General features: G+C 38.6%; 1 protein-coding gene and 1 long non-coding RNA gene across 3 annotated transcripts in view; one reads left to right on the top strand and one right to left on the bottom strand.

Annotated features, from left to right (window-relative positions):
* Window positions 1–10,677, bottom strand: part of HMGCLL1 (3-hydroxy-3-methylglutaryl-CoA lyase like 1) — a 76,948-nt gene extending 66,271 nt beyond the window's left edge. Inside the window, exon 1 of one of the 2 annotated variants that reach the window (XM_074538227.1) lies at window positions 10,254–10,677. In XM_074538227.1, the coding sequence (XP_074394328.1) occupies window positions 10,254–10,358 (105 nt within the window). In that variant the 5' untranslated portion in view covers window positions 10,359–10,677. Of the gene's footprint in view, window positions 1–9,850; window positions 9,980–10,253 lie in introns of those variants that run through there. The other variant, XM_074538229.1, reaches the window with a different exon arrangement.
* LOC102063587 (uncharacterized) lies at window positions 9,796–17,752 on the top strand. Its single transcript, XR_270966.4, has 3 exons — window positions 9,796–9,935; window positions 12,084–12,252; window positions 17,025–17,752. It is a non-coding gene; the product is annotated as an uncharacterized LOC102063587 (long non-coding RNA).
* Window positions 17,753–23,789: the final 6,037 nt, after the last annotated feature.

Below are 23,789 nucleotides of genomic sequence, written 5' to 3' on the forward strand. Positions count from 1 at the left end.
ATGAAATTTAAAAAAGATATCATGGAAACCTGAACACATTGAAGTGGAACAAGTAGAAGAAAATATACTGGTACTGGAGGAACTATGACAAAGACAAAATTAAATTGGGAACATATTACTTCAGACTGTTTGAGAAGATTAAGGGTTGTCATGGCAAAATGAATCATGATATTTCCCAAATGTTATTGCTTTCACTTCCAGACTTTGCACATTTAGGAAGTTTGTTTGGTTTTTTTTTAAGCCTTCATATTCTGAATAATAAAGTGCTCAACTGATGAGAAAGAAATTTATGTAGTTTTAAAATTAGTCATAAGACCAGTATTAACTAAGGACAAAAAAAAAAAAAAAAAAGAGGGATAAATATCTAATAGTACTAATATTAGCTGTAATTTCATTTTACTGTGACACATAAACTTAACTGAGGGATTTTTCCAATGACAGACAATAGATAATACTAGTTATGGACTAAATGGCAATGTAGCCATCCCACTCATTAAGCTCAAAATGCCCTGAAATGTTCTTAATAATAGGACTCAACTGGACTTTAAAAATCCTTAAATATCGACACAGTTATGTCCACATGTGTCCTGGGTATCCCTGTGCAGTCAATGCACATATTCACGTAAAATGTCTTAAGGTTCCCTCAACACAGCATGCAGACACAGGACCTGAGGCTTTTTGGAAGCTGGAGATAAAGGAGGATATCATAGGGCATCTTAAATGGTGTCATCAATGAAACATGGCCAACTGAATGGAGCCACTTCTCAGCACTGTCAGCAACGGCCCAAAGCTTATCCAACAACACAGCAAACAGCAGGGACACAGGTCAGATGGCTGAGTGCAGGCACCCTTGTGCATTTGGGATGCATCTGACTTGACCTCTAGCCATTGAGCCAGAAGGCAGAGTCTCCAGTAAATCCTATTCAATACCTGCCAATCCTATAAGCCATCTCAGCTACTTTAGGATATCTCACATGGTACCAGACAAGAGTGCTTAGGAAATTGAATCAAGTAATGAATATCAAAAAATGGCTGGGAGACAAGGGAAAATTCTCACTCACCAGCTGATCTCTCTCTGCATAGCCAACAGCCAACTGGCTTAGTAGCTTAACCTTCCACCATCTTCATTCGTCCCATTCTGGCAAAAGTGACATGCCAAGGCCAATGAACTGGCCTATACCCTGTCTTCTCTTTCCCCAGTAAAATATTCACGTACACTGCTTTACTTTTTATTAAGCTAGTATATAGTTCAATTCAAATTATGTTTCCAGGGTTTTAAAAATTCAGATGTGATCAGCTGTGGATTCTGTTCAATCTTTTCCCTAATCCCAGTGTTCTACACGATATACCTTCATCACTAACCTTGTTCCTCCATTTCTCACATACTAACACCTATATTTAATCTCATCTTAACTACTTGCATTAAAAGTAAGCCCTAAAGTCACATACAGTTCCTTTCCAGATGCTGCTGTTGAATTATTTCCCTATGGCTTTCACCTAACATTCCAGCAATGTCCTCTGGCGCTTCAGTCCACACATCTCATCCATTCAAAGCCTTTAAACTTCTTTTTCCAAGAAACTCATAAACTAGCACCTTTATTCCCATACAAAACAGCTAACATCTGTGAACAAAAAAGCCTCATTCAAACAAAGAAGAAATGTCTTCCCAGCAGAGTTTTTTCACCAGTGCACCTTTTAGCAGTTTCTGCATGTAATAAATCTGGGTTTTTGTCACAAGAGCTGCTGAGAATGACTCTCATAAGAATATTTAATCCAAATAAATTCCAATGCAATGCCAAAATTGGAGTAACTTTCATTCGTTTACACCAAACTGTAAAATAAATCTCCATTTAACAAAGGAATTATCTAAAAATAATATTGGCTATAACAACATTCCAACAGTAAATATCATTTCCCTCTTATCACCTGCAGCATCTTTCCCATCTCTTGCAATATTAGAACTTTGTCCCAAATGTTAATCAAAATCTTCACCATTGACATGATACCTAATCCAGTTAAGTTATAAAAGTTAGTGAAAAAAAAGCTATGAGCTGATTACTTCTAACTGTAATAAACTAAGTTTCAAAGGCAACCCTTAAGACTGCCCATGGAAATATTTTTCTGAAATGTAAACCATGCGCTTAGCAGTTTTTCTCTGAAGTGACTGATTAAAAGATCAGATAATAAAATATGTGTCTGATTAATACTACCTTATATAGTAAAATTCTTATTATTCATTGTATATTATGTCCCTATCAACATATTACAAAATAGAAAAAATCCTTCATCTCTACTGCACTGCTTAATTTTAAAGTGTGTGCACCACTGTGACATTTGTACCCCAAAAGAGCTATATAACTGTACATTAATACACCAGTAATATTTCCCTTTTGCTGAAAAGCAAAAATGCTGGATTTGTTTTACAGGTACTTAGCACAGTATGAAAGTCTGATTTTGATCATGCTCTTATCTCAGAAATTTCTGATCAATCAAGAAATCAATCAAGAAAGCAACTTCTCTCAGAATTCCAATGAGTTTTCCCAAGTGACAGAAGATAGATGGATTAGACAGACAGAGAGAACCTTTTCCTACAAATTTCTATGTAATTTTTATTCCCACATGTAAATTTATTATTTTTCTGTTCAGCATTTTCTGAGGATCAATTAACTGATGAGCCTTACTGAGTGCATAGTACCTCATAACACTGTATGTCAAGGTCCACATCAGCAATATCATGTGCACCAGCAAACTTTTAAGGTGGCACATTCTGCCCAGCAAGTTCACAATAACACACAACATCACCTCTTTCATACTTCATCTATCTTTTAAAATACACATTTTGGGGAAAAGAAGGATGCTACAGAAAATATTATACCTTTGTTATATGAATGAGAGAGCTGAACAATAGAAGATAATTCAACACAACCTGAAGTACTAAATAACTACTTTTCTGAAGCTCTCCACAGTTTCTTTAAACGTAACTTCTTTCACATTAGACACATTAAAGATTCTCAATAGCCTTCAGTTCCCAAAATTTCAGAGAACCATAACCTTGTTTAAACACCTCAAATATCTATGCAGTGAAAGAAGTAAGGACGACAAGAACTCAGCTTTATCTCTGGACTATACCTACACTGCAACAGTTTCTTACTGCATGCTATTCACCTATAAACTGAAATTCAAACACACACTTCCATAAACATGTGAATATTTCAACACAGGTGCTGCGAGAGTTGAAGCTACCTTTTTCCTCAGAAGCACCAAAAAATAGTCCTATCATTAAAATGTAGAGAAAACAAGTAACTTCATCCTAGGTACCCAGCATTCCACCCTGAAACATTCCAGGTACTCAGCATTCCTTCTAAGTGGAAAAAAAAAAAACCAAACCTAAAAGAGATTGTAGACATAACAGTTAATTAGTTTATTAGTCACCATATCAGAAAGCTAAAACCTAGAAAATTTTATTAATTAGGAGCAGTAAATGTTCTGCTTTATGAAACTTCTATATCTGACCAGCTGGTACAGTAAACTTCTAAGGTGAGATTTCCTTACCAAAACTAAAAAACAGAAGAACCACAAATTGTAAATAAGAGTCTTATTAAAAGATATTCTCATTTATTTCAGTAGGAATTAAATTGGGATCTGAGTGATCTTTGGCAGTTTACTTGTCTTCACTCCCAGCCAAAGTAATGAGAAAATACTTATTTCAAAATGCATGAATTTAAAAAAAATTATGACATGTGGGGTGTCTTAAATCAATCCTCCTCCCTGAGCTGGCATGAGAGGAAATGAAAATCACTGTGCCCATATTTAGGCTCTGAAGGAGATGGAGGTGGCAAAAGTCATAAATGGGATCTCAGCAAAAAGCAGATATGGGGTCTGAATAAAAACTTGATGTGCATTTTTTTAGTTCCCAAATTTGCAAAGCAAATCCTTTACAATATTTCCACCTTTATTATAAAATTTTAAATTCACTTAATAATCTCGGTATAGCATAGATCTCTATGAACTAAAAAGCTCCTGTTATCTATCCAGTATGACCAGGCCAATGGTATAAAAAACCTGAAAGTCAGTGACTCAATTTAGGTCAAACCTACACTTTATCAGCTTCTGAACTTCTAACATCCTGTTTGGCACCCCTAACAAACCAACTAATCAGCCTTTTCGGCCTCTCTCTCTTCAATGTTCTTGAGAGCTTACTCTGCAGCACATAAAAAACCTGACTGAAAAACCTGGCATGAGTCTAGTGACTTGCTTTTCTGAAGGGGAAACTCCTCTTCACTTCAAAGAATATCTTAGAAAGAGCTCAGCATTGCACTCCAGTTCAATTCAGTGGGAGGGTGTTTTATTTACTACCTTCGGCGTCAGCATGTATCATATGTCATTCATCATTTCCAAATTCAACAAGAAAAAACAGCATTGCTGATACAAACTTAATAGATTGCTCTAATTTATATTATAATCTCTTCTACTTTATTATTCTATTAATTTTATTATATATATTTAATAATTATATTTATACAATATATATAAATACATTTTTTCTATTTAATAACTTTGTATACTTTAAATCTTATGAAGACTAAGAAAATAAATGTTCCTTGAAATCTGCAACAAAGCAAACAAAAAAGTCGCATTCTTGGGACATTCTTGTAATGCATTCACTGAGCAAAAGATTCCTTTACTGAGTCTGTATTGACAAGGCCTCTGCATATAGAAGAGTACAGAATGGCTGGAAAAATGTTGGACTGGAAACCAGGAACTTCAGTGATCATTCTTAGTGATCAATTATTCGGTCTTAGGTTATGTGAAAGACAACAAAAGGTCAGGATGAAAACACAGAATGAGGCAAAAATGGTAGACAAAGGGAAGGGGAAAAAAAGACCTTTGTCCAGTGAAATTAACATACTTTATCTATAAAGATTTCATTAAGTATCTTTAAATAATGCCATCCATAGAAAGAGTTAAGAAACAAAAACTGTAAGATAAAGTCCAGGAAAACTACCTTGTTTTTTCTCTGCTCACATGCAATTTTCATCAGATTAAAAAAAAAAAAGGGGGGGAATAAACAATGATGTATGATAATTGTCATAGTAAATTATTAAACTTGCAATATTGTTATCAGCAGTTTTTTATAGTACTTCTTAGCTTGATAAATTAAATTAAAAAATGAAAATAGCCTAAATAGTTATTTGATGAGACCCTGCAAATGTTAATTTATTCCTGGAATATATAATTACATGGAGATAAAAATAACATGAAATACAGTATGTTTCAAATCAGTTGCTCTGAGTTGTACCTAAAAGATTCAAACAAAAGAGATCTGCTGTCTCCTCCCAGGCTGCACAATACCATATGCTTCATTTTTAATGCTGTAATTTGAATCAAGAATCAAACATAAATGAGTAAGACACATATAATTGTCACATGGGCTGTGGGTTTTGTTGTTATTCTTGAGTTACTTTAAAAATAAATTTGAGAGGTTTCTAGCATCTGTTTAAAACATGACAATCTATTACAAAATCTAAACTAGCACATTAAAACTGAAAAAGTAAGACACTTGTGTGCATCTCTAGATCCAAGAGTGTCATGCAGTGAGGAGATGAGGGAATCTTAGTCTGTGAATATTCAGTCTGGATATTTAGGCACATAGCACATAAATCATTGGCATCAAGGCTCTGAAACTGAAGTTAGCTGTCTAAATCAGAGGACCCAAGTTTTTGCTCATTATTTTACGCATTTAGCACCTGGCATTTCTGTTCCTCCCCAGTTATAAAATTTTCCAATGGTAATATCCTGAACAACTGTTAATGATTCTGGATATTGCATTCCATATGACAGCCTAAGTCTGTGACAGAAACCCTACAACATAACATTGCACACATTAGCATTATTTAGACAGATTACACTTCCTAGAGTCACAGCTACATCCAGAAAAATAAGAGACTAGAGTCTTATTTTTGTCTTTTTTTTTGCTTTATTTGTTTTAAGTATAGGTAGCCCTCACCAAACCATGACTCCTAATATATTCTTATTTTACTATACCCCTTAGTACACCTAGCTAGTACTACATAAATGCAATGGTTTAAGAAAAAGATGCTTATAATTTAGCCACTACCCCCCTGCAGAGTAGAATTCCCCAGTTTAAAGTGGCAGATGAATGCTCAACTAAAGTTGACACTGACCTTAACAAAGTATTAAGCCATGCAGTGTAATTAAGAAAACTGGACATAGATTGTCTCTTTCAAAACATTAAATATCTATCCTCTATTCCTTACTATATAATCATTAAAAATTCTTAAAAACAAAATAATTTTCACTACTATGGATATCACATCATATAATCCTTTTAGTAAACCTAAATCATATCCTTCTTACTGTGATTAAAAAGCTCCTAAAGAATTCCACCAATGCGTAATTTGTTTTTAAATTTCTACTTTATACTTATTATATGGACTGAGTATAAGTGTGTGTTTGTGGGTAGCAACATGTTCCTTTATTTTAAACAGCTAACTCCTCTTCTTCACACCCTGCCCACACATCCTCCAGGTCTTAACACTAGGTATCAAGCAAATTTAAGCAATTTAAATTTTACCTCCCCTTTCCCAATCATTGTTCCCAAATCATGCTCCAATTCCAGTGGTGCAAGACCTAACTTACCCCAGCTGGAATTCAATTTCTTGGACATGACTAACCAAAATGGAACAGATAAAGTTTCTTTGCAATGGCATCAAAATCTTCCTGTTTCACTGGAAATATCTGATCTACTCTATCTGAGGACCAGGACCTAACCTGATTTTTTTTAACAACTATATTGGCAGCTCATAGTCATCCTATGATTTGTGAGGATTCCAAGGTACTGGAATCTTCAATTCTTCTAACAATAAAGTCAAAGTTTCTAGTTTGGGTTATAGGTCTCAAAGCACCTAATCATTCTGTATCCTTGAATTTCATCCCAGTCTTTAATACTTTAGCCATCCAGCTCTTCCCTACTGTGTCCTCAGCACATTCCTAATGCATCAAAATTCCATTCTAGCCTGCATGAAAATACAGCATTAAGTCTGTAGGATAAGACCAATCAATGTCAATTACTCTCAGACCATCTCTTCTCCAGCAAGAAGGCTGCTGCTAAACCAGAGGACACCAGCAGCAGATAAACACCTTCCCTGCTGCTCAGCCTGAGCACTTCACAAAGCAAACCACAAAGGACATTACACACTCTGGGAAAATCCTGTGAGTCACCATCAGCAATTACCTTGACTCTGCAGAAATCTCCCCAATACTGCAATATCTGTGGCCACCTCTTTTCTCCATAGATGCCAGCACATTTTACAGTTCTGACATAAACCCATGTCTTTAAAAAATCTTGTGTACTATAGCTCTTCTTTAGTAAAAACAAACCAAACCTTTAATATTAAGTTAATCAGACCTGGTAATAAAAACCATATACATTGGGGTAATGCAATGAAAATGAACCTGAACTGTATTCCTTGTATGAAGCATTATGGAAGCATTCTGAAGCAAACAGTTAAGAAATTAAGAATATGGAGAAAGATGAACACACAGGAATGCAACAGGAATATGGTGTCTCATTGACCAGTCAGGTGTTCAGTAATTTTTTGATGTAACACAGACTAGTCTAAATAAGACAAATAGGTATTAGTAACTTCTACAAATATGTAGTAGAAAATTCTATTGACTGTCTATTTAGCCACCTAGACAAATTACCTATTACTTTTCATCTCTCATTTTTAACAACTTTACTACTCAAGTAAGTCTATCTTTTAAAGTCAAATATTTTTCTAAAAATACCACAAAAATGGTTGGCTAAATGAAACAGAAAAAAGAAGGAAAACAAAGAATAATATATTCTACTACTCACTTTAGAACCCATTATTTCAACTCCAGTAGAGCTTCAAGTGGTTGAACCTGGACAGGACTAGAAATTAGTCAGCGCAGTATATAACCAAATTATTATGTATTTGGGGTGTTCAGACAAAATAGAATGATTTTATTTTTACAAGAGCCCTGGCAGCAACATTTACATTTTACTTGGTGGTTAAAGAAAAATCCTGAGGAACTCCTGAAAATATTTCAGCCAGTAAATAAACTCTATATTTTTATCAGCCATGAAAGCGTTATTTCTGGGAAATTGTTCTTGTACCTAAACCCTCTTTCCTATTTTATTCCTTAGTGTACTCTCAATAAATATCATTGCAGTGCTGCTGCCATAACTATCTTGCATATGCAGATCATAAAAAAAAAAAAAAAAAAGACCAACAAACCTTTTACAACCATTACTTGAGCCAGTATAGCTATACATCATGTAACCAGGAACACTTTTTTTCTTGACCAGGATTGGTATGGAACGCACTCCTACATAAGGAAAACCTTTGTGGGTTGTTTAAGAGTCCATGTGAGAAGTATGGAAATTTGAACAGATTCATGTAAAATCACAGCAAGGTAATGCAGAAGGAAATGTGAAAAAACATAAACAATGACCACCTCTGGATTTAATTAGTTTGTGTGCAGCTCACACCCACATCAATGTGCACAAGGAAGATGCTTGCTGTATATTCTCATGTTTGCTGTTTACTGATGGCATCCTTCTGTATCCTTGGACGAAGAAAAATGGCGATGAAAACAAAAGAAGAGCACTGCAAAAATTAAGTAAAATGATCCACTACAACAAGGAAAAATTTTTTTAATCTATTTTCTGAGAAGATGTTAATGATTGTTCTTGACTGCAAACCCACTATGTTGCAAAAGACTTTTGAAATGCTTCATCTGATAGGGGGAAAGAGACTGACACAATCAAGTGGCATATCACTTTTGAAAAAAATGTTCAGATATTTTGAAAGGAAATGATGCACCAAAATGTAGCAAGGGCATGTGAGCATTACAGTGCTTTGCTTCAGGCCTAGTACGTAAAAGTCCATTAATCCTATTTTCTTTCTTTACCATTAAAAAAAAAAATCCACTAAAAAAAAAAAAATAGATTTTTTTTTTGCCCGATTTAATTCTGGATAGACACTATGGAAGGTGTACGGGGCTTACCTATACAAAGCCCTATGCTCACAACAATGTTGCTTTGGGTATTCCAAATATGCATTTTTTGAGATATGAGGCTCAGAGCATCTGAAGCAAAATTAAAATGCTGCCGGTTTTCGTACCAATCAGACCATTTTTCATCTTCACTCCACCTCTGAAGTCACATTGCTACATAGGAAGTAAATTTCACTTCCAAAGAGTGGAGAAAAATGGGAGATGATCCCACCACCTATTTGAAAACAGAAAATGCAACAAACAAGAGCTGCTCTTAAAAAAAAGAAAATTAAAAATGCATTTAAGTACAGTTTAAACTATTTTGTTCTAGGCTTGGCTTATGTTTTTAAAGGTTTGAAGCATTGACTGATTACTGGAGCTGGACTGGATGACTGTTCAGAGAGGATATGCTGCTAACTTTGCCTCCCTTCTTTCCCATGTTCAGGACAGTCACGGCCTACGCTGTTGATTTCGCAGCCTGCCCGGGCACCTCAGGTAACCTTCACTCCCTGCAGCCACTGTCCACACCTGCTCGCAGTTCACAGAGCGGAGGGTGAGCAGCCACCGTCACTCACCCCTCCGTGACTGCCCCCGGCTCTGCCTCCGCACCCCTACGGCTGCAGGGACTCCTCCCTCGACAGCAAACGCGTGGGAGCAATACGAGTGCGTGCAGCAAGGGCAGCCCCCGCCCAAATGCGTCTCACCCTGCCATTTTATCATTTTCACACGGTGAATAATCACGCGTGGCGAGGACCACTGCTGAGTAGGTTTGCCACTGCATCACCACGGCCCCAGCGCCACCCACCTGTGTTCGCACTGCCCGAACACACTGTGACACCGGCCGTGAGCCGAACACTGACCAGACACACCCCAGCGGTGCTGGGCGGGGGGTAAGGGCCTCCCCCTTCCTCGCTGCTCCGGGCAGGACGGGAGAGGAGAGAGAGAGCCGGGCGCTGCGGGCGGGCAGGGGCAGAGCAGGCAGGGGCAGCAGCGGCGCAGGGGACGCGCCTGAGGGGCGAGGGGGCGGCGAGGGGGCGGCGAGGGGGCGGCGAGGGGGCGGCGAGGGGGCGGCGAGGGGGCGGCGAGGGGGCGGCGAGGGGGCGGCGAGGGGGCGGCGAGGGGGCGGCGGCGCCCTGTCCTCCCCCTGCTGGCGCCCGCGCCCCGTCGGGCCGGCCCCGTCCCATCCCTTGACCCGCGCCGGGCGGTACCTGCGCGGGGTGCGCGGCCGCGGTCGGCTCCGCGATCCACAGCTGCTCCTTGAGGAGGTGCTGGTAGCTGAGGCAGTGCTTCAGCGCGGACGGCACCGTGCCCATGGCTTGCCCGGCTGCCGCCGCCGCCGCCGCAGGGTGGGCGCAGCCTCCAGTCCGCGCGCGAGCAGCCCCGCGATTGGCGGAGCGCGAGCGCCGCCGCGTCCCCTCCCGCGCGGCTGCGGCGGCCGCCGCCTCAAAGCCGCCGGCCCCGGGGCTCGCCCGGTGCCTTTCCTCGCGCTCTGCCCCCGTCGCCCTCCGCGCCTCTCGCCTCCTGCCCCTTCTCGCCTCCTGTCCCCCTCGCCTTCCCGGCTGAGCAGCCGCGGCTGTGGGTGGCCGCGCACGCTGCGGGCTGGGCCGGCGCCGCAGCAGGCTGCAATCGGGGCTGCGTGCGGGAGAAACCGCTGAGGAGAGAGAGAGGGCCGAGCGTGGGGACGGCCAGCTGTGCAGCCCCACACGCTCCCGGCGGGACACCGGGCCCAGCCTGACCTGGCAAGGCTTTAGGCAGCAGAGGGGAAAGAGAGAAGCAAGGGGAAGGGACAGGGCTGCTTCCAGACGTGTCCTGTTCGGCATCCCTGGGCTGTGCTAACGATGTAAGATAAATCAGGTCGTGCTCGCTCGGGCGTCCAGGTGACGCGAGGCTTCGTGCTCACACTGGCATTTCTGCTTTCCGTTTAGATAGCAAAAACTTAGAGCTTTGCAAATGTACTGTTCAGGTTTCAACAGCTCTCTCCGCAGCAGCAAGTTATATTTTGTCTGCTCCCTTACATTCATTGTGTCAGCCAACTTGCCAAACTCCTCCCAAGCAAAAATTGTTTCTGGATCATTCATTTTCTGGGGTATCAGTGATGTTTTGTTAAATTTATTAGCCTTTCCATCAATCATTTTCTGCAAAAGATTGTCAGGTTTACCACCAAGTCTCTGTTTCAGTTATTCACGGATAGATATGATGCTGTCAAAGCCCCATCTTTCTTTTGCAGTTTTGCATTTCATCCTTGTTGTTCTGTGCATCTAAAAATTGTATTTTCATAGCCATTGTAAACCAAAACTGGATGCTGATTGATTGGCTGGGAAGCTCTTGTTCTTCAAGGATAATCATGGCTTTTCAGAAATAAGATATTTAAAATCCAGTGTAAAAGTTTAAAAATATTACTGGTAGTCATCTCTGCAATTTCAAATCTGGCCACTGAAAAGTGCCAGGAAGTTTTTTTACGGACAACTATCTGATGCAGTTAGTATATTTTCTGCCTTTTTCCAGTAAAATATTTGTGAATGCAACATTCTTTTATTTTCACAGTTCAAAATTCCAATAAACTTTCCTTAAATGCTGTCTCTAGGTATTTGCTTTGGTCTTGTTACCTATAGTTAGGGATAAAATATAGAGAAGCTGGCAAAAAAATCATGCCTTTCTTTTTTGTCTCACAGTGAGAGAACATTTATCAATGATGAGGTGTATGTGAAGGGAAAGGCACTTTATTAAGATCAATAATTTCATTTTCACTTTTCTGTACATTTCAAAGCCAGCTGGAAAAAGGTTAACAGCAATCACAAGAAAGTTAGGACTGTCTATGAATGAAGTGTACCTTTCCTATCTACCTCACCTGTTCTTGAGTTGCTGCAGTTTCAAAGTCAAATTTCTTATGGCCTTTAGTCATCTTTCTTACAAATACCTCTGACATTAGCTGCATTGTAATGCTCTGCAGGCAGCTTATATATCAAAGTGCTATTTTCTGCACATTATATCCTTCTAATGGTATTGTTTTTATGTCTGTTACTGTTTTGTTTTTGTAGGGCTTAAAACCTCGGTGGCCTCTTCCAGCCTACATCCAGTGTGGATGTTTACTACCATAAACCTGCTTCAAGACTCAGAGCACCACCACATATTCTGAAAAAGAATATCTTTACCTGAATTCACGGTGTTGTTGGGCAGAGAAGGAAAATATAACAGATACATTCTGAAGTAATCCCAAATTGAGTTCTCTTGCAAGTTTCTCATTGTTTCTTTTCTGTTCTACCTCTTATTCTCCCTGCAATCAGAATTTGTTTTTCACCCTTGCCAATTTTGCGCTGAATTTTTCAACTGGTCCTTCTAAATGCAAGGAGTTGTTTCAAAAACAAGGGACACATAAATAAAACACATTCATGAGAAATTTGCATGTTTCTTGGGAGAAGGGTGTGATAATCTTTCTATTGGAAAAGGCCCTGTGTGTTAAAACCTCTAAGGCTAAACCGGATTGTTATTGCTAAACAAGAGTTGCATTGGACAGCACAGAGCAAAAGAAGCTCCAAGAGGATTGTGTTTTAGGCGCACACAATCATCTTGATACTCTTCTTTTCTTGCCGAGGCTACAAAACTTACTCCACCCCGCTTTATGAGTTAACATAAAGGCAGATACGCTTGTCCTGTGATAGTACCAGTATACTTACTAACGTAAGATTTGCAGGGTGAGGTAAAGAATAATGGCCACTTCTGGCAAATCTTTCTGTAACATCATGTGGGCCTCTCATGCTCTGGACTTTTATGTGCCCTGTGCTGTTCCTTATTTTAATTCTGTGTATCTTTTGTTCAACAACGGCATTTTGGAACAACTTCAGTTTGCCAGAACACATGGAAGGGCTCAGATGTGTTTAGTGCTGTATCAGGATAGTGAGTAGAAATTGTGCACAACTGGCTTTTGGCTTTCCATTTGTCTCTTAAAACTGTTTATCATTCTGATACTCCTCTGAATTTATCATTGTCATTGGCTCACGCTGCATTCTGGTCAAAGGTTTTAAAACGTTTATTAAAAGGAATGCTTTTGACTAAAATAAATAATCTCTCAAAGAAATCATGCCACCAAGCCAACCAGATGGGGAAAACAGGCGTATTTGTGTAATATGCAGAGTAACTCCAAACACTACCACAAGAGATGTTTCTGTACTCCTTATTGTTACCATGCAGTTACACAGGTAGTTGGCAGTCCGATCATTAGGAGTGGAAACATAAAGCTGTTGGATTTCCTGCAGTGTGACACAAAACCTTGGCCAAGAAAGGCATGGTAAAAATAGATTGATCATTTATAAGCATCTGAAAGAAAATAAGAAAGTTGTTTAAAGAGTGATTTGATGACAGCAAGAAGGACAGAATCAGAAGCAAGGGAGCTATTCATACTGATGATAATCATAAGTGCCAAACTGGCATGCAGCCAAAGTGCCTACTAGGCAGGGATCAAAGACACATATGGTGAGTCTCAAACAACAAGTAAGCCATAGAATTCTGGCAAGCATTGCAGGAATAATATGCTCCAGCCCTGACAAAGATGAGGGCTAAAAAAAAACAACAATGGGGCTACCAATACTGGATCATACCTCAGGGAAAGCAAAGCTTTCATCATTTCAGTTTTATTGGAGAAAAATGTAGATAACTTCTCACATATGGTAGGTCTGGTTGATCTAAATTGATGGGACGTGTAACACAATGTTAAAAAATATCCTTTACAGTTGTGGCAGTAAATCAGTATTCCATCAGCTGCAGCATCATTCAGAGACGGCATTCTTCAGAGAGTTAGTAATAGATTTACTTTGCCAAAATAAAACTATAGCCCAGGTGATAGACACCTGGCATTTGAAACAGACACAATCAAGAAGAAAGTCCAAGTTAATGTCTTGCCAGATGTTGGAGCTTGTTCTTTTCTATTCTTTCAGTAATTTGGTCAGATGGCAGGGTTTATGACAACTAGATCACAATGTAAAACAAGCAAACACAAAAAGGGACACATTTTAGCTTTATTCTCATGCTACTATGCAGCATCAAAAAGGAAAATAAGGAAATTCTTTTAGAGTTTAGACCTGGTTTCATAGTTATACACCCATACACAGAGTCATTAAAATGGGGACATGTCATAAGCTGTGTTATTTTACATTTGTAAAGGTTGCTGACTTTCACACTGGCAGGAATGGTACTTGGCAGCCCTTGGGTCTATGGGTGGTCTCCAAGGTACCAGCCCTGCATAGCTACCTAAAATTGTTATGAGGCATATCAAGGACAGCAGAGAATTGTAGCAGAAAGTGCTTATTTATGGATAACATTTTCCATTTGAGACATTTTCATAACTGACAAAAATGCTGCTGAGCCAAATGTGTCCCTTGTCTGACTCCATCATTTAGAACTGTGATTTCTTTGTCTCAGCGACCTGACCTACCACTTGACAGTAAGAGGAGAAACTATGAGCCAATTCCTGAATGGATTTTCAAGGTGCTATTCTAATATTTAAGAATATATTTCCTTTTCAGAGCAAGTATTTTGCCTACTGTTATACAGACTTTGTTTCCATCTCTTTTTTTCCCATCATGTACTTAGTATCTCCATCTCTACCTAGTCTTCTCTGCCAATAAACGCTGATGTGATTTTTATAGGGATTATAAGGTGCAATATGCAGTGACCTCTGATTTCCTTCCTCTCTTTATGTTATTAAGAGACAACAAAACAGTACTGATTTTCAGTGAAGCTGGTTTTCTTGTTTTTCAAAAAAGTGACCTTTTACATCATGTAGGATAAACTATAAATTACTCTTAGGAAATGTTTATTGGATAAAGAAATGCTGGAACAGCTTTTATGCTATGTCCATGGCTTCTCAAATAGAGAGTTTTTATCAGAGTTTAGTCAAAACAGGAAAAAATAATCACCTGAAAATTGTACCTGCAGTGCATTCTGGGAGTGGTGCTTTCCAAACAGGAAAAAAAAAAGAGTTAAAGACCTGAACCTTTTCTGTTCTCTTAGGGAGCAATTCTTCTGATTTGTTTTAGATATATATTTTAGTATCAAATGAACTATCTTCTACAAACCATATGCAACTTCCCTATTTCAAACTTGTCCATCAATTGAAAATTAATTAGGCATTATCCAGTAAAGCACAAAAGTATATGGATGGTACAAATCCAAAAGCTAAATGTACATGTTTTTTTAAAATTTTAATATTCTAATTACTAAGCTAACATGCAAAACATATTTTGTGAGCATACCAGGAAAAAGTGTTTGAGGGTTTTTTGAGGCATTTGCCATAAAACTGAACTTTTAAAATTACTTGCAATATGTCCCAAATTACTATGCCTTGTCATTAAATTGTTCCAGAGCAATAGCAACAGTTTAAATTATAGTATAGTGACCAGTCTGACCCTAGAATTTTTCTATTTCTTCTGTCACCAACATTACTAAGGACAAAAAAAACCCCAAAAAACAAACAATGGCGAAGTTTTCTGGTGCAGTATAAACTTGCTTAATTTAACAACTAAAAAGTAAAAAAGGCAGAGTTATTGCTCAAGAGAAAAAGGGAAGTTTGTGTTTGCACATAAAGGATGTGCTTGCCAAGATAGTTTGCTTATGTTTGATATAGCAGTTTTGTGTTTTTCAACTTGCTTCATATAATTTTGCCTAAACATTGTGCAATTAAAATGTATATCCACAGTAACTAAAAGCAGTTTTTAAATTATCAACACAAAAAAACTTTTGGACAAAATACCACTAAATAATGAAAAATAAATTGGAATAGTGTGTAGCGTAGGATAAAAACAGATATCACATGTGCCATAATGCAAAGTAATCTGAGATCATCAAGTAGATGTGTGCATCATTTTTTTTCTCCATTTCTGTTTGTATTTAACTTCAGAGTCAGATTGAAGTTTTCAGCTGAGTCCTATGATCTAAAATCCTCCTTAGTAGTATGCATAAGTAGGACAAATAATTGTATTTTTTGGCTTCAATAGTAAAGACTGAACCAGGCAAATGAATACTGTAACTCTAGAGGAAAGACTGACATAGGAATTACTGGAATGATATTGACATTCAGGGATTTCCTTTTTAGCAGAATGGTAGCAACAGCACTATAAAGTAAAAAAAACTTGGAAAAAGTCAGATTTTTTACATCTTGTTTTGCTATCTTCATCACTAATGCAAGATTTAGTCACATAAAAATTGACGTGCACTATTTCATTTTGCATTTACAACAAAAAGCACATTTTTGAATCCACATTTCTAACAAAAATCTATCTGTAAACTTTATCTGGGCAGAAAAACCTACAATACCTTTAAATTAAAATGCTACTGTCATATTGTGATGCAGAATACATCTTACTTTTGTTATGTTTAGGACTCACAGAGTTGCTTAAGCAATATTCTGTGAAACAGAACAGTGTTCTTTTCACAACCAGAATGCCATTTGCAGCATCAACCATTCCTTAGTAGCCTTGATTATTTCTTTCTCCAATTTAAAATACAATTCACCTCCAAAGCAGATGTTTGTATACCAGGATGAGAAGAGATTTGTTTTACATACTACATCTGGGAGTTTTAAGGTCTATGTGTCAGCTCATAGAATTATCAGAGAATCATAAAGTTGCTTAGGTTTGGAAAGAATTTTAGAATCATTGAGTTCAGCCATTAACCCAACACGGCCAAGTCTGTCTCTAAAACAATATCTCTGAGCATCACAATCACTTGACAGCACAAGAACTAGGATTTTCTTAGGAAAATTCATAATTTTCTCATCTTTCTGATTGCAAATAATGACTTTTAGAAGTGTTTGTGTGGTCCTAGTACAAAAGGGTGCTAGTTTTAGCTGGGATGGAGTTAATTGTTTTCATCACAGCTTGTATGGTGCTGTGTTTTGGAATTGTGATGTAAACAGTGTTGATAAGACACCCATGTTTTATTATTTTATTCCTGATCATTGTCAAATCCTTCTCTGTTTCTCTCAGTGGTAGACTGGGGGAGAGCAAGAGGTCGGGACACAGCTGGGACAGCCAACCACAAAATGATCAACATACTAATAAAAGCTGAGGAAGCAAAAAAGAGGGTGACATTCAGGTTTACAGCGTTTGTCTTCCTGAGGAACAGCTGTATGTGATGGAGCCTTGCTTTGCTGCAAATGGAAGAACACCTGCCTTCCAAGGGGAGTTGATTCCTTATTTTGCCTTGCATACATGCACAGCTTGGCTTTACCTATTAAACTGTCTTTATCTGAACTCGCAAGTTTTCTCACCTCTGTATTTTTGTTTCTCTCCCCCATCCCACTGTGGGGAAGTCAGTGAGTGTGGGGCTGAACTGCGTACCAGGGTTAACTCACAACAAACAGATCCAATCTGCATGAGACTGCAATGGAAAAAAATAGACATGGACAGCAGTAGTCAAACCTCCTACTTTAGGCACCCTAATTAGGCAATGCCTAGACTATTTAATTTATAGTCTTAGAGAGATTTAAGCTGCCTGAGCTGCATTTTTTGCTGGAGTAAATGGAGTGATCTAGGTGTCCACATCACCCTCAGGGAAGCATTTGCTCCAGTTTAGGTACAGACTTGCTTTTCCAGTGTGATAAAGGAAACTTTGGTGTTTTCTAGGCAGGGCAGCACGTGCACATGTTGAAAAGGTAATCACTGAATTTTGGCAAGTAGGAAACATCAAGCACAGAGGAATAGCTACAAAGTTCCTGGCTGAGTTTGAGAAGCCTTCAGAGTATTGGACCTACGCTTCCCATTTACGAGGAGAGAATCCTAAATGCCAGACCTAATGCTGACAGTGCATCACTGTATAGCCAGGAATTTGAGTGATAAGGAATCAAAAACAATACATAAAGTATTTCATTAGTTCTACAGTAATACATTAGTGTTACAGTTCTGACTTTTCTTTGACCTTTATGTATTGCAGATTCTAGTGCAGTGAGATTCTTTAAGATCTATAGTTTTCCACAAGGTCAACAAGTAAACAGACTTTTGGACTTAAAATTATTGTGTTTGGGTTTTTTGGTTTGGGTTTTGGTTTGTGGTATTTTGGGTTGGTGGTTTGTTTGTTTGGGGTTTTTTGGTAAAGCTTTTTTGTTCCTTTTCTGCTCATGTAGAATTTCAGTTAAATTTTTTTACGAGTTTTGCACCATGTCAAGGAACATCATTTGACACAATGCCTCAATTTTTATAAATCAGATTTGTTATATTCTGAGTTCAAGGAGAGCACTAACAGAGATTGGAGGTAGTATGAGTTTTTATAATTCTCTTTTAGTGGGTCTTTTGAGAAGCATGAGCAAAGGGGAACAGATCATCCTGGGGTGCCAGCGCAGGCAGGAGAGACAGCATTGCAGCCACAGAGGCAGTAGGACTGCTCCAGTGCTTGACAGCCAGGAAGGGGAGCATTAACTTTCTTTCACAATTGGTCCCAGAGAGACTTTGGCTCTTCAGCCTCATTAGCATCCATTTCCTGTTCCTTCCCATAGTGTTGTCACCACATATGTTCATGAGACAACGAACTTGTGTTCCCACTGTAAACACAGCGGTGTTTACCCATGCTACATCTGGACCTGATGTAGTGACCACTCTATTTAAATTGCCAGAACTTTTCTGTTACAAAAATATGTACAACTGTTTCTAAAAGGACAGAGATCTCCATGTCTTGTAGCAAGAATTTGGAGTTTAGCAGTGGTATAGCCTGGAGTCAGGAACATGTCCTCTGTTGTCTCAGTGAATATCACTTTAATTTCTGAAATGTTGAGAAATGTGATTTTCTAGCTGTGATTTACTCTTTTATGTTTGCCAGAGACTAACAGCTAAGCAGTTTAATATTCCAGTTGCTCTGAGCAGATTTTTCTCTGGCATGTTACTCCAGCATGGGAAACAATACTGAACCTACATCTGGAGCCCACATAACTCAATTCCTGCCACTGCTCCACAACAAACACTCTCAAAGAGTAAAACTTAGTGAGACACTAAAGTGGAATTCTGGAATGAAAATAAAACTTCATGCTTTTGGGCTTCAGACAATCTCTTAAGCATCAGGGTTTCGCGTGAGACCTCCTTAATAGAGAAATAATCCAACATCTGCCTACTGTAGGGGGATTTTGCACCTTTATGTGAAACATCTGGTGCTGGCTACCATCACGGACAGGATTCTCTTCTTCAGAGATTACACATTTGATGCATATGTTTTTTATAGTATGGATAGAAAGTTCATAGGATGCTAATTCAGAAAATGCGAGTTCTAAAGGAATTTGGTTGTACCTGTAGACTATTTTATTTCTACCAAAACAATGATTTCCAGCAAGAGATCATTCAGGTAATGTGTATAAGAAGATAATGATGAACATATGGAAATATAACCACACTTGCATGCTTGCCTTGAGATTGACTGTATCCAGACATCAAATAAAACATGTTTCCTATCCCAGTTTATCAAAAGAGAATAGAAATGTGGTTAGAGAAAGGTAGTCAGAAAAAAGATCAACTTTTAAAAGCCTATTATTGACAAAAGAATATAAAATATAGCCAGGCCAGTTCCTTTTAGACAGAAAAAGCTAGGAAAATATGGTAGACAGGGTACAGGATCTCTTGCTGTTCTCTTTATCTGTGACAAGGAGTTAACATTGAAATTATGAAGTGCGTGCATTGTTAAAAACATTTTAAGAAAACCGAGGAAAATTTTTGTTTGCCATAGTTAGATATCTGAACAAATCATTGCTATGGCATTTGACTAGTGATTTGGTACAAAGGGAGTTCATTCAGCCATTCTTAGAGGGAAGAGAGTTCAAAGCCAGCTCTAGTAGCAGAGGAGTAGGTGGGGATCGCTGAAGCTGGAGGTAAAATTCTAACCAGGGCATAAATTTCTACTTCAAGGGATAAATTTGATGAAGGCTTCACCCAGAGAAAAATTGTATGGAAAAAGCAAAAATAGCTGAAGTGTCCTTTCTGCTGGAAACTGTGCAGCAATCAGCTAAATTAATGAGCACTGACTGAGGAGTAATTCACCACCATTATTCTCATTAATCCTATAGTCTATCCAGACAGATTTAGGATCGTTCTGTAGAAACATAAATCACCTGTTAAGGGCAGTAATTGTTGCATTATAATCAAAATGTGGTTTATTGGGATTCAGTGGTTTATCTGAAATGAACAGCCATGAATTATTGTGCAACTGGTGCAATATGCATATGTGGAATGAAATAATTAATTAAAGAATTAAGGAAATGTAAAATTTTTTATTGTCAGCAAGCCTTAAAGGTCTTTATGAACAACAGCATTGATTTGGACTTTCCAAAGTATGAATCAAAGTGAGAGTGAATGAAGTCCACAATCAGTGAGATGCAAATTCAGGATTAACTGGGCATACCATAAGTGGCCTGTTATCCTACATATTCCAACAAAACATGGAGACTTGAAAAAAAAAAGGTGTTTGAAAGAAATATTTATGAAAAAAATATAATATGCCTTGCTTAAATAGGTCGCATTGCTAGTCTAAGAGAAAAAGGGGAGGAAATACCAAAAATGTATTTCCTAGGAATAATATCTTAAAGTGATTCCATTTTTAAAAACAAACTGTACATTTTATTTCCATACCATTAAGAAAACAAGTGATTCCTTTGATTCCTAATACATCATCATGACAAATCAAAAAATTATGACTTTTTAACCAAGGTTAAAATTGAATGTGCCACATTTTGCCTTAAAACTTCAAAACAAGGTTCTATCGCATATCAGACAGAACACTTCAAGCTCATTGCAGTGTTCTTATTACAGTACATATTTAGACAATTCTTAACATGTAGGGATTATTTTCTTTGCAGAAAATATCTTGGAAGCTAAGACCTCAGCAGGCTTCTAAGAAGGGCTACTGTCTATATGCATGAAAAGATAGCTACAAAAGAAAGTTTATGAATATAATAATTATTTACCCAGTTGACACAAGGTGGAATTAGAGACTTCTATGTAGAAGCATGTTTAAATTACTGTGTCATTTCCTGTAGTAACCAATGGATTCCAGATCCTGAGAGGGGTTACTTCCCAGCTAGACCTTACAGCTGGTGCTAATTGTATCTTAATATGGACAGAAAAGGTATCTTAATTCTTACATCTGATGTAAACAAAACACATCATGTGCACCAATATGCAATTTCATGTTTTTAATATGGATACTAATAAGGTCATAATTTTAAAGACTTGATTGCTCCCTTTTATGGTGCCATAAGTAAGCCCTTCCATCTGTAGTACTACAAAACATAAGATTATATATAATACCTGAATAGGCAATAAGCATGATAACAGGAACAACACTTGCTCAATTGTGATTTCACCTGGCAACACAGTGAGGGATGACGTCAGAGGTCAATAAAGTTGATGGATCTGTGGCTGTGATAAAGTCAACTTGCTCCTGAAAATGCTGCCTAGAAGTAAAGGATATCCAGGCACAGCAGACACCTGACTTCATATGAGATATGAATCAAGACTTTGATACTGATTCATCTTCAGGGAGGGGGGCTGGGGGATAAGCAAGCAGAGCATCCTGCTCTTGGTGTCACTCAGTACTCTGCAGAAGGAAGAGAGCACACGAGCAGCTGGTCATTGGGCTGGTTCCCATTCTTAGCCATTCCTGGTACACTGCTCTGTACAGAGACATACCCTCAAAGTCTGTTGTCCTGCCCTATGCTGCCAAAATACATGTTCAATGTAGAAGGAGTTGTCTTGGCCTCAGAATCAGGATTTGCCCCTTGGCAAAGGGAAAACAAGAAAAAAGGGAGAAAAACCACTTTTTTCTCCTTGCAAAAAAGGAAATCCTGTGTAATGACAAGGTAGTTTGCCTTTGTGCAGATGTTTTATCTAGGGTCTGGAGGAAGACAAGTTGCCACATGTTCACTTTTGCTCTACTCTTGCACTACCCCAACAATTATTCACAGAATCACAGAATCAATTGAGTTGGAAAAGTCTTTTGAGATCATCAAGTCCACCTATGACTGAACACCACCTTGTCAACTAGACTGTGACACTGAGTGCAACATCCAGTGTTTCCTTCAACACCTCCCTGATGGGATGGTGACTTCACACCTCCCTGGGCAGTCCATTACAATGTCCAGTCGCCCTTTCTGTGAGAAACTTCTTCCTAATGACCAGCCTAAACCTTCCCCGGTGCAGCTTAAGATGGTGTTCTCTTGTCCTGTCACTGTTGTCTGGGAGAAGAGACCTCAGCTGGCTACAGCCTCATTTCAGGCAGTTGTAGAGAGTGATAAGGTCTTTCCTGAGCCTCCTTTTCTGAACAACCCCAGCTCCCTCAGCTGCTCCTCACAGGACTTGTGCTCTAGACCCTTCATCAGCTGAGTTGCACTTCTCTGGACATACTCCAGCAGCTTAATATCCTTACTAAATTGTGGGGCCCAGAACTGGACACAGTATTCAAGTTGTGGCCTTACAGTGCCAAGTAGAGTGAAAGAATCACTTCCCTAGACCTGCTGGCCATTCTATTATTGATACAGTCCAGTATGTCACTGGCCTTCCTGGCCACCTGGGCACACACTGGCTCATGTTCAGTCTGCCATCAATCAGTACCCCCAGATCCCTTTCTACCTGTTGTCCAGCCACTTTGTCCACAGCCTGTAGTGCTGCAGGAGGTTGTTGTGGTCAAAATGAAGGACTCAGCACTTGGTCTTGTTAGACCTCATAGTATTGGATTTGGGCCATCTCTCCAGCCTGTCCAGATCCCTCCCAGAGCCCTCCTACCCTCCAGCAGATTGACATTGCCCCCAACTTTGTGTCATCTAGTATTTGTAACAGATGCAAAGCTCACCTTTGTATGAAGCCCACTATACAGTCACCCCTGTTTTCTTACTTATCCCTTCTCCAGAGCAGTCATATAATTTAACCTAGAATTTTCCTACATTAAACTTCTTCCACTACACAAGGATCAAATATATCTTATGATAATATCTGTGAAACTCTTTGTCCCTGGGATTTTACACTACTGTCTCTTCCTGCAGCATTTGATTGCTTCATATAGAATCAGCAACAACAATTACTTTGGAAAAAAATAAACTTCCTTTGGACTAGAGTATGTTCTTGAGAGGCAAGATTATAGTTGTTAATTTTTGTTTAAATGGATATATTCTCAAATACTAACATTAGGAGCAGTGCTGTGACTGTGATGGACATGCACATGAAGGTGTTGTTCAGATGCAATATCTCTAGCAGTATTTATGAATATTTTTAGAAAAAAGCAGATGATCTCTTGGGCACATTAAGCCATCCTTGTCCATCAATTTCTAGCTACAAGGTTAAGGAACTTGACTAGTTGACAAATCCAGTCTTTTAATGATTTTTATGAGCAAATGGTAAGTCAGGGTTACAAGTACTGTTTTGCAGCAGCAAGTTTCTTCACAGAAGGATTTTTTTAATGGAATCAGAAGTTTAATGTTATAAAAAAAAGGAAAACTGTTTTGTCTAGTCTTGCCAGATTAACGGGTAAAACAAACCCATAACTTGGTTCCTCTGGAATATGATCCTCTAGATTTCCATGTGTTGCTGTTAATTTAATGCTTTGTATCTACTTTTACAGCTGGATTCATGAGCTGAAGCTGTTAAATTTAATTTCTAGCAAGCTAAATAGCTTATGGTCTAGTTTTATTATTATTCATATTTCTGAACCTTAAGTAATAAGACATTGCCTGTAGGGATGTTTTAAACCCACACATGACTAATCCGCCCCACGAGAGCATGAGC

Source organism: Zonotrichia albicollis, chromosome 3 (assembly GCF_047830755.1).
Source record: "Zonotrichia albicollis isolate bZonAlb1 chromosome 3, bZonAlb1.hap1, whole genome shotgun sequence".
Classification (NCBI taxonomy): domain Eukaryota; kingdom Metazoa; phylum Chordata; class Aves; order Passeriformes; family Passerellidae; genus Zonotrichia; species Zonotrichia albicollis.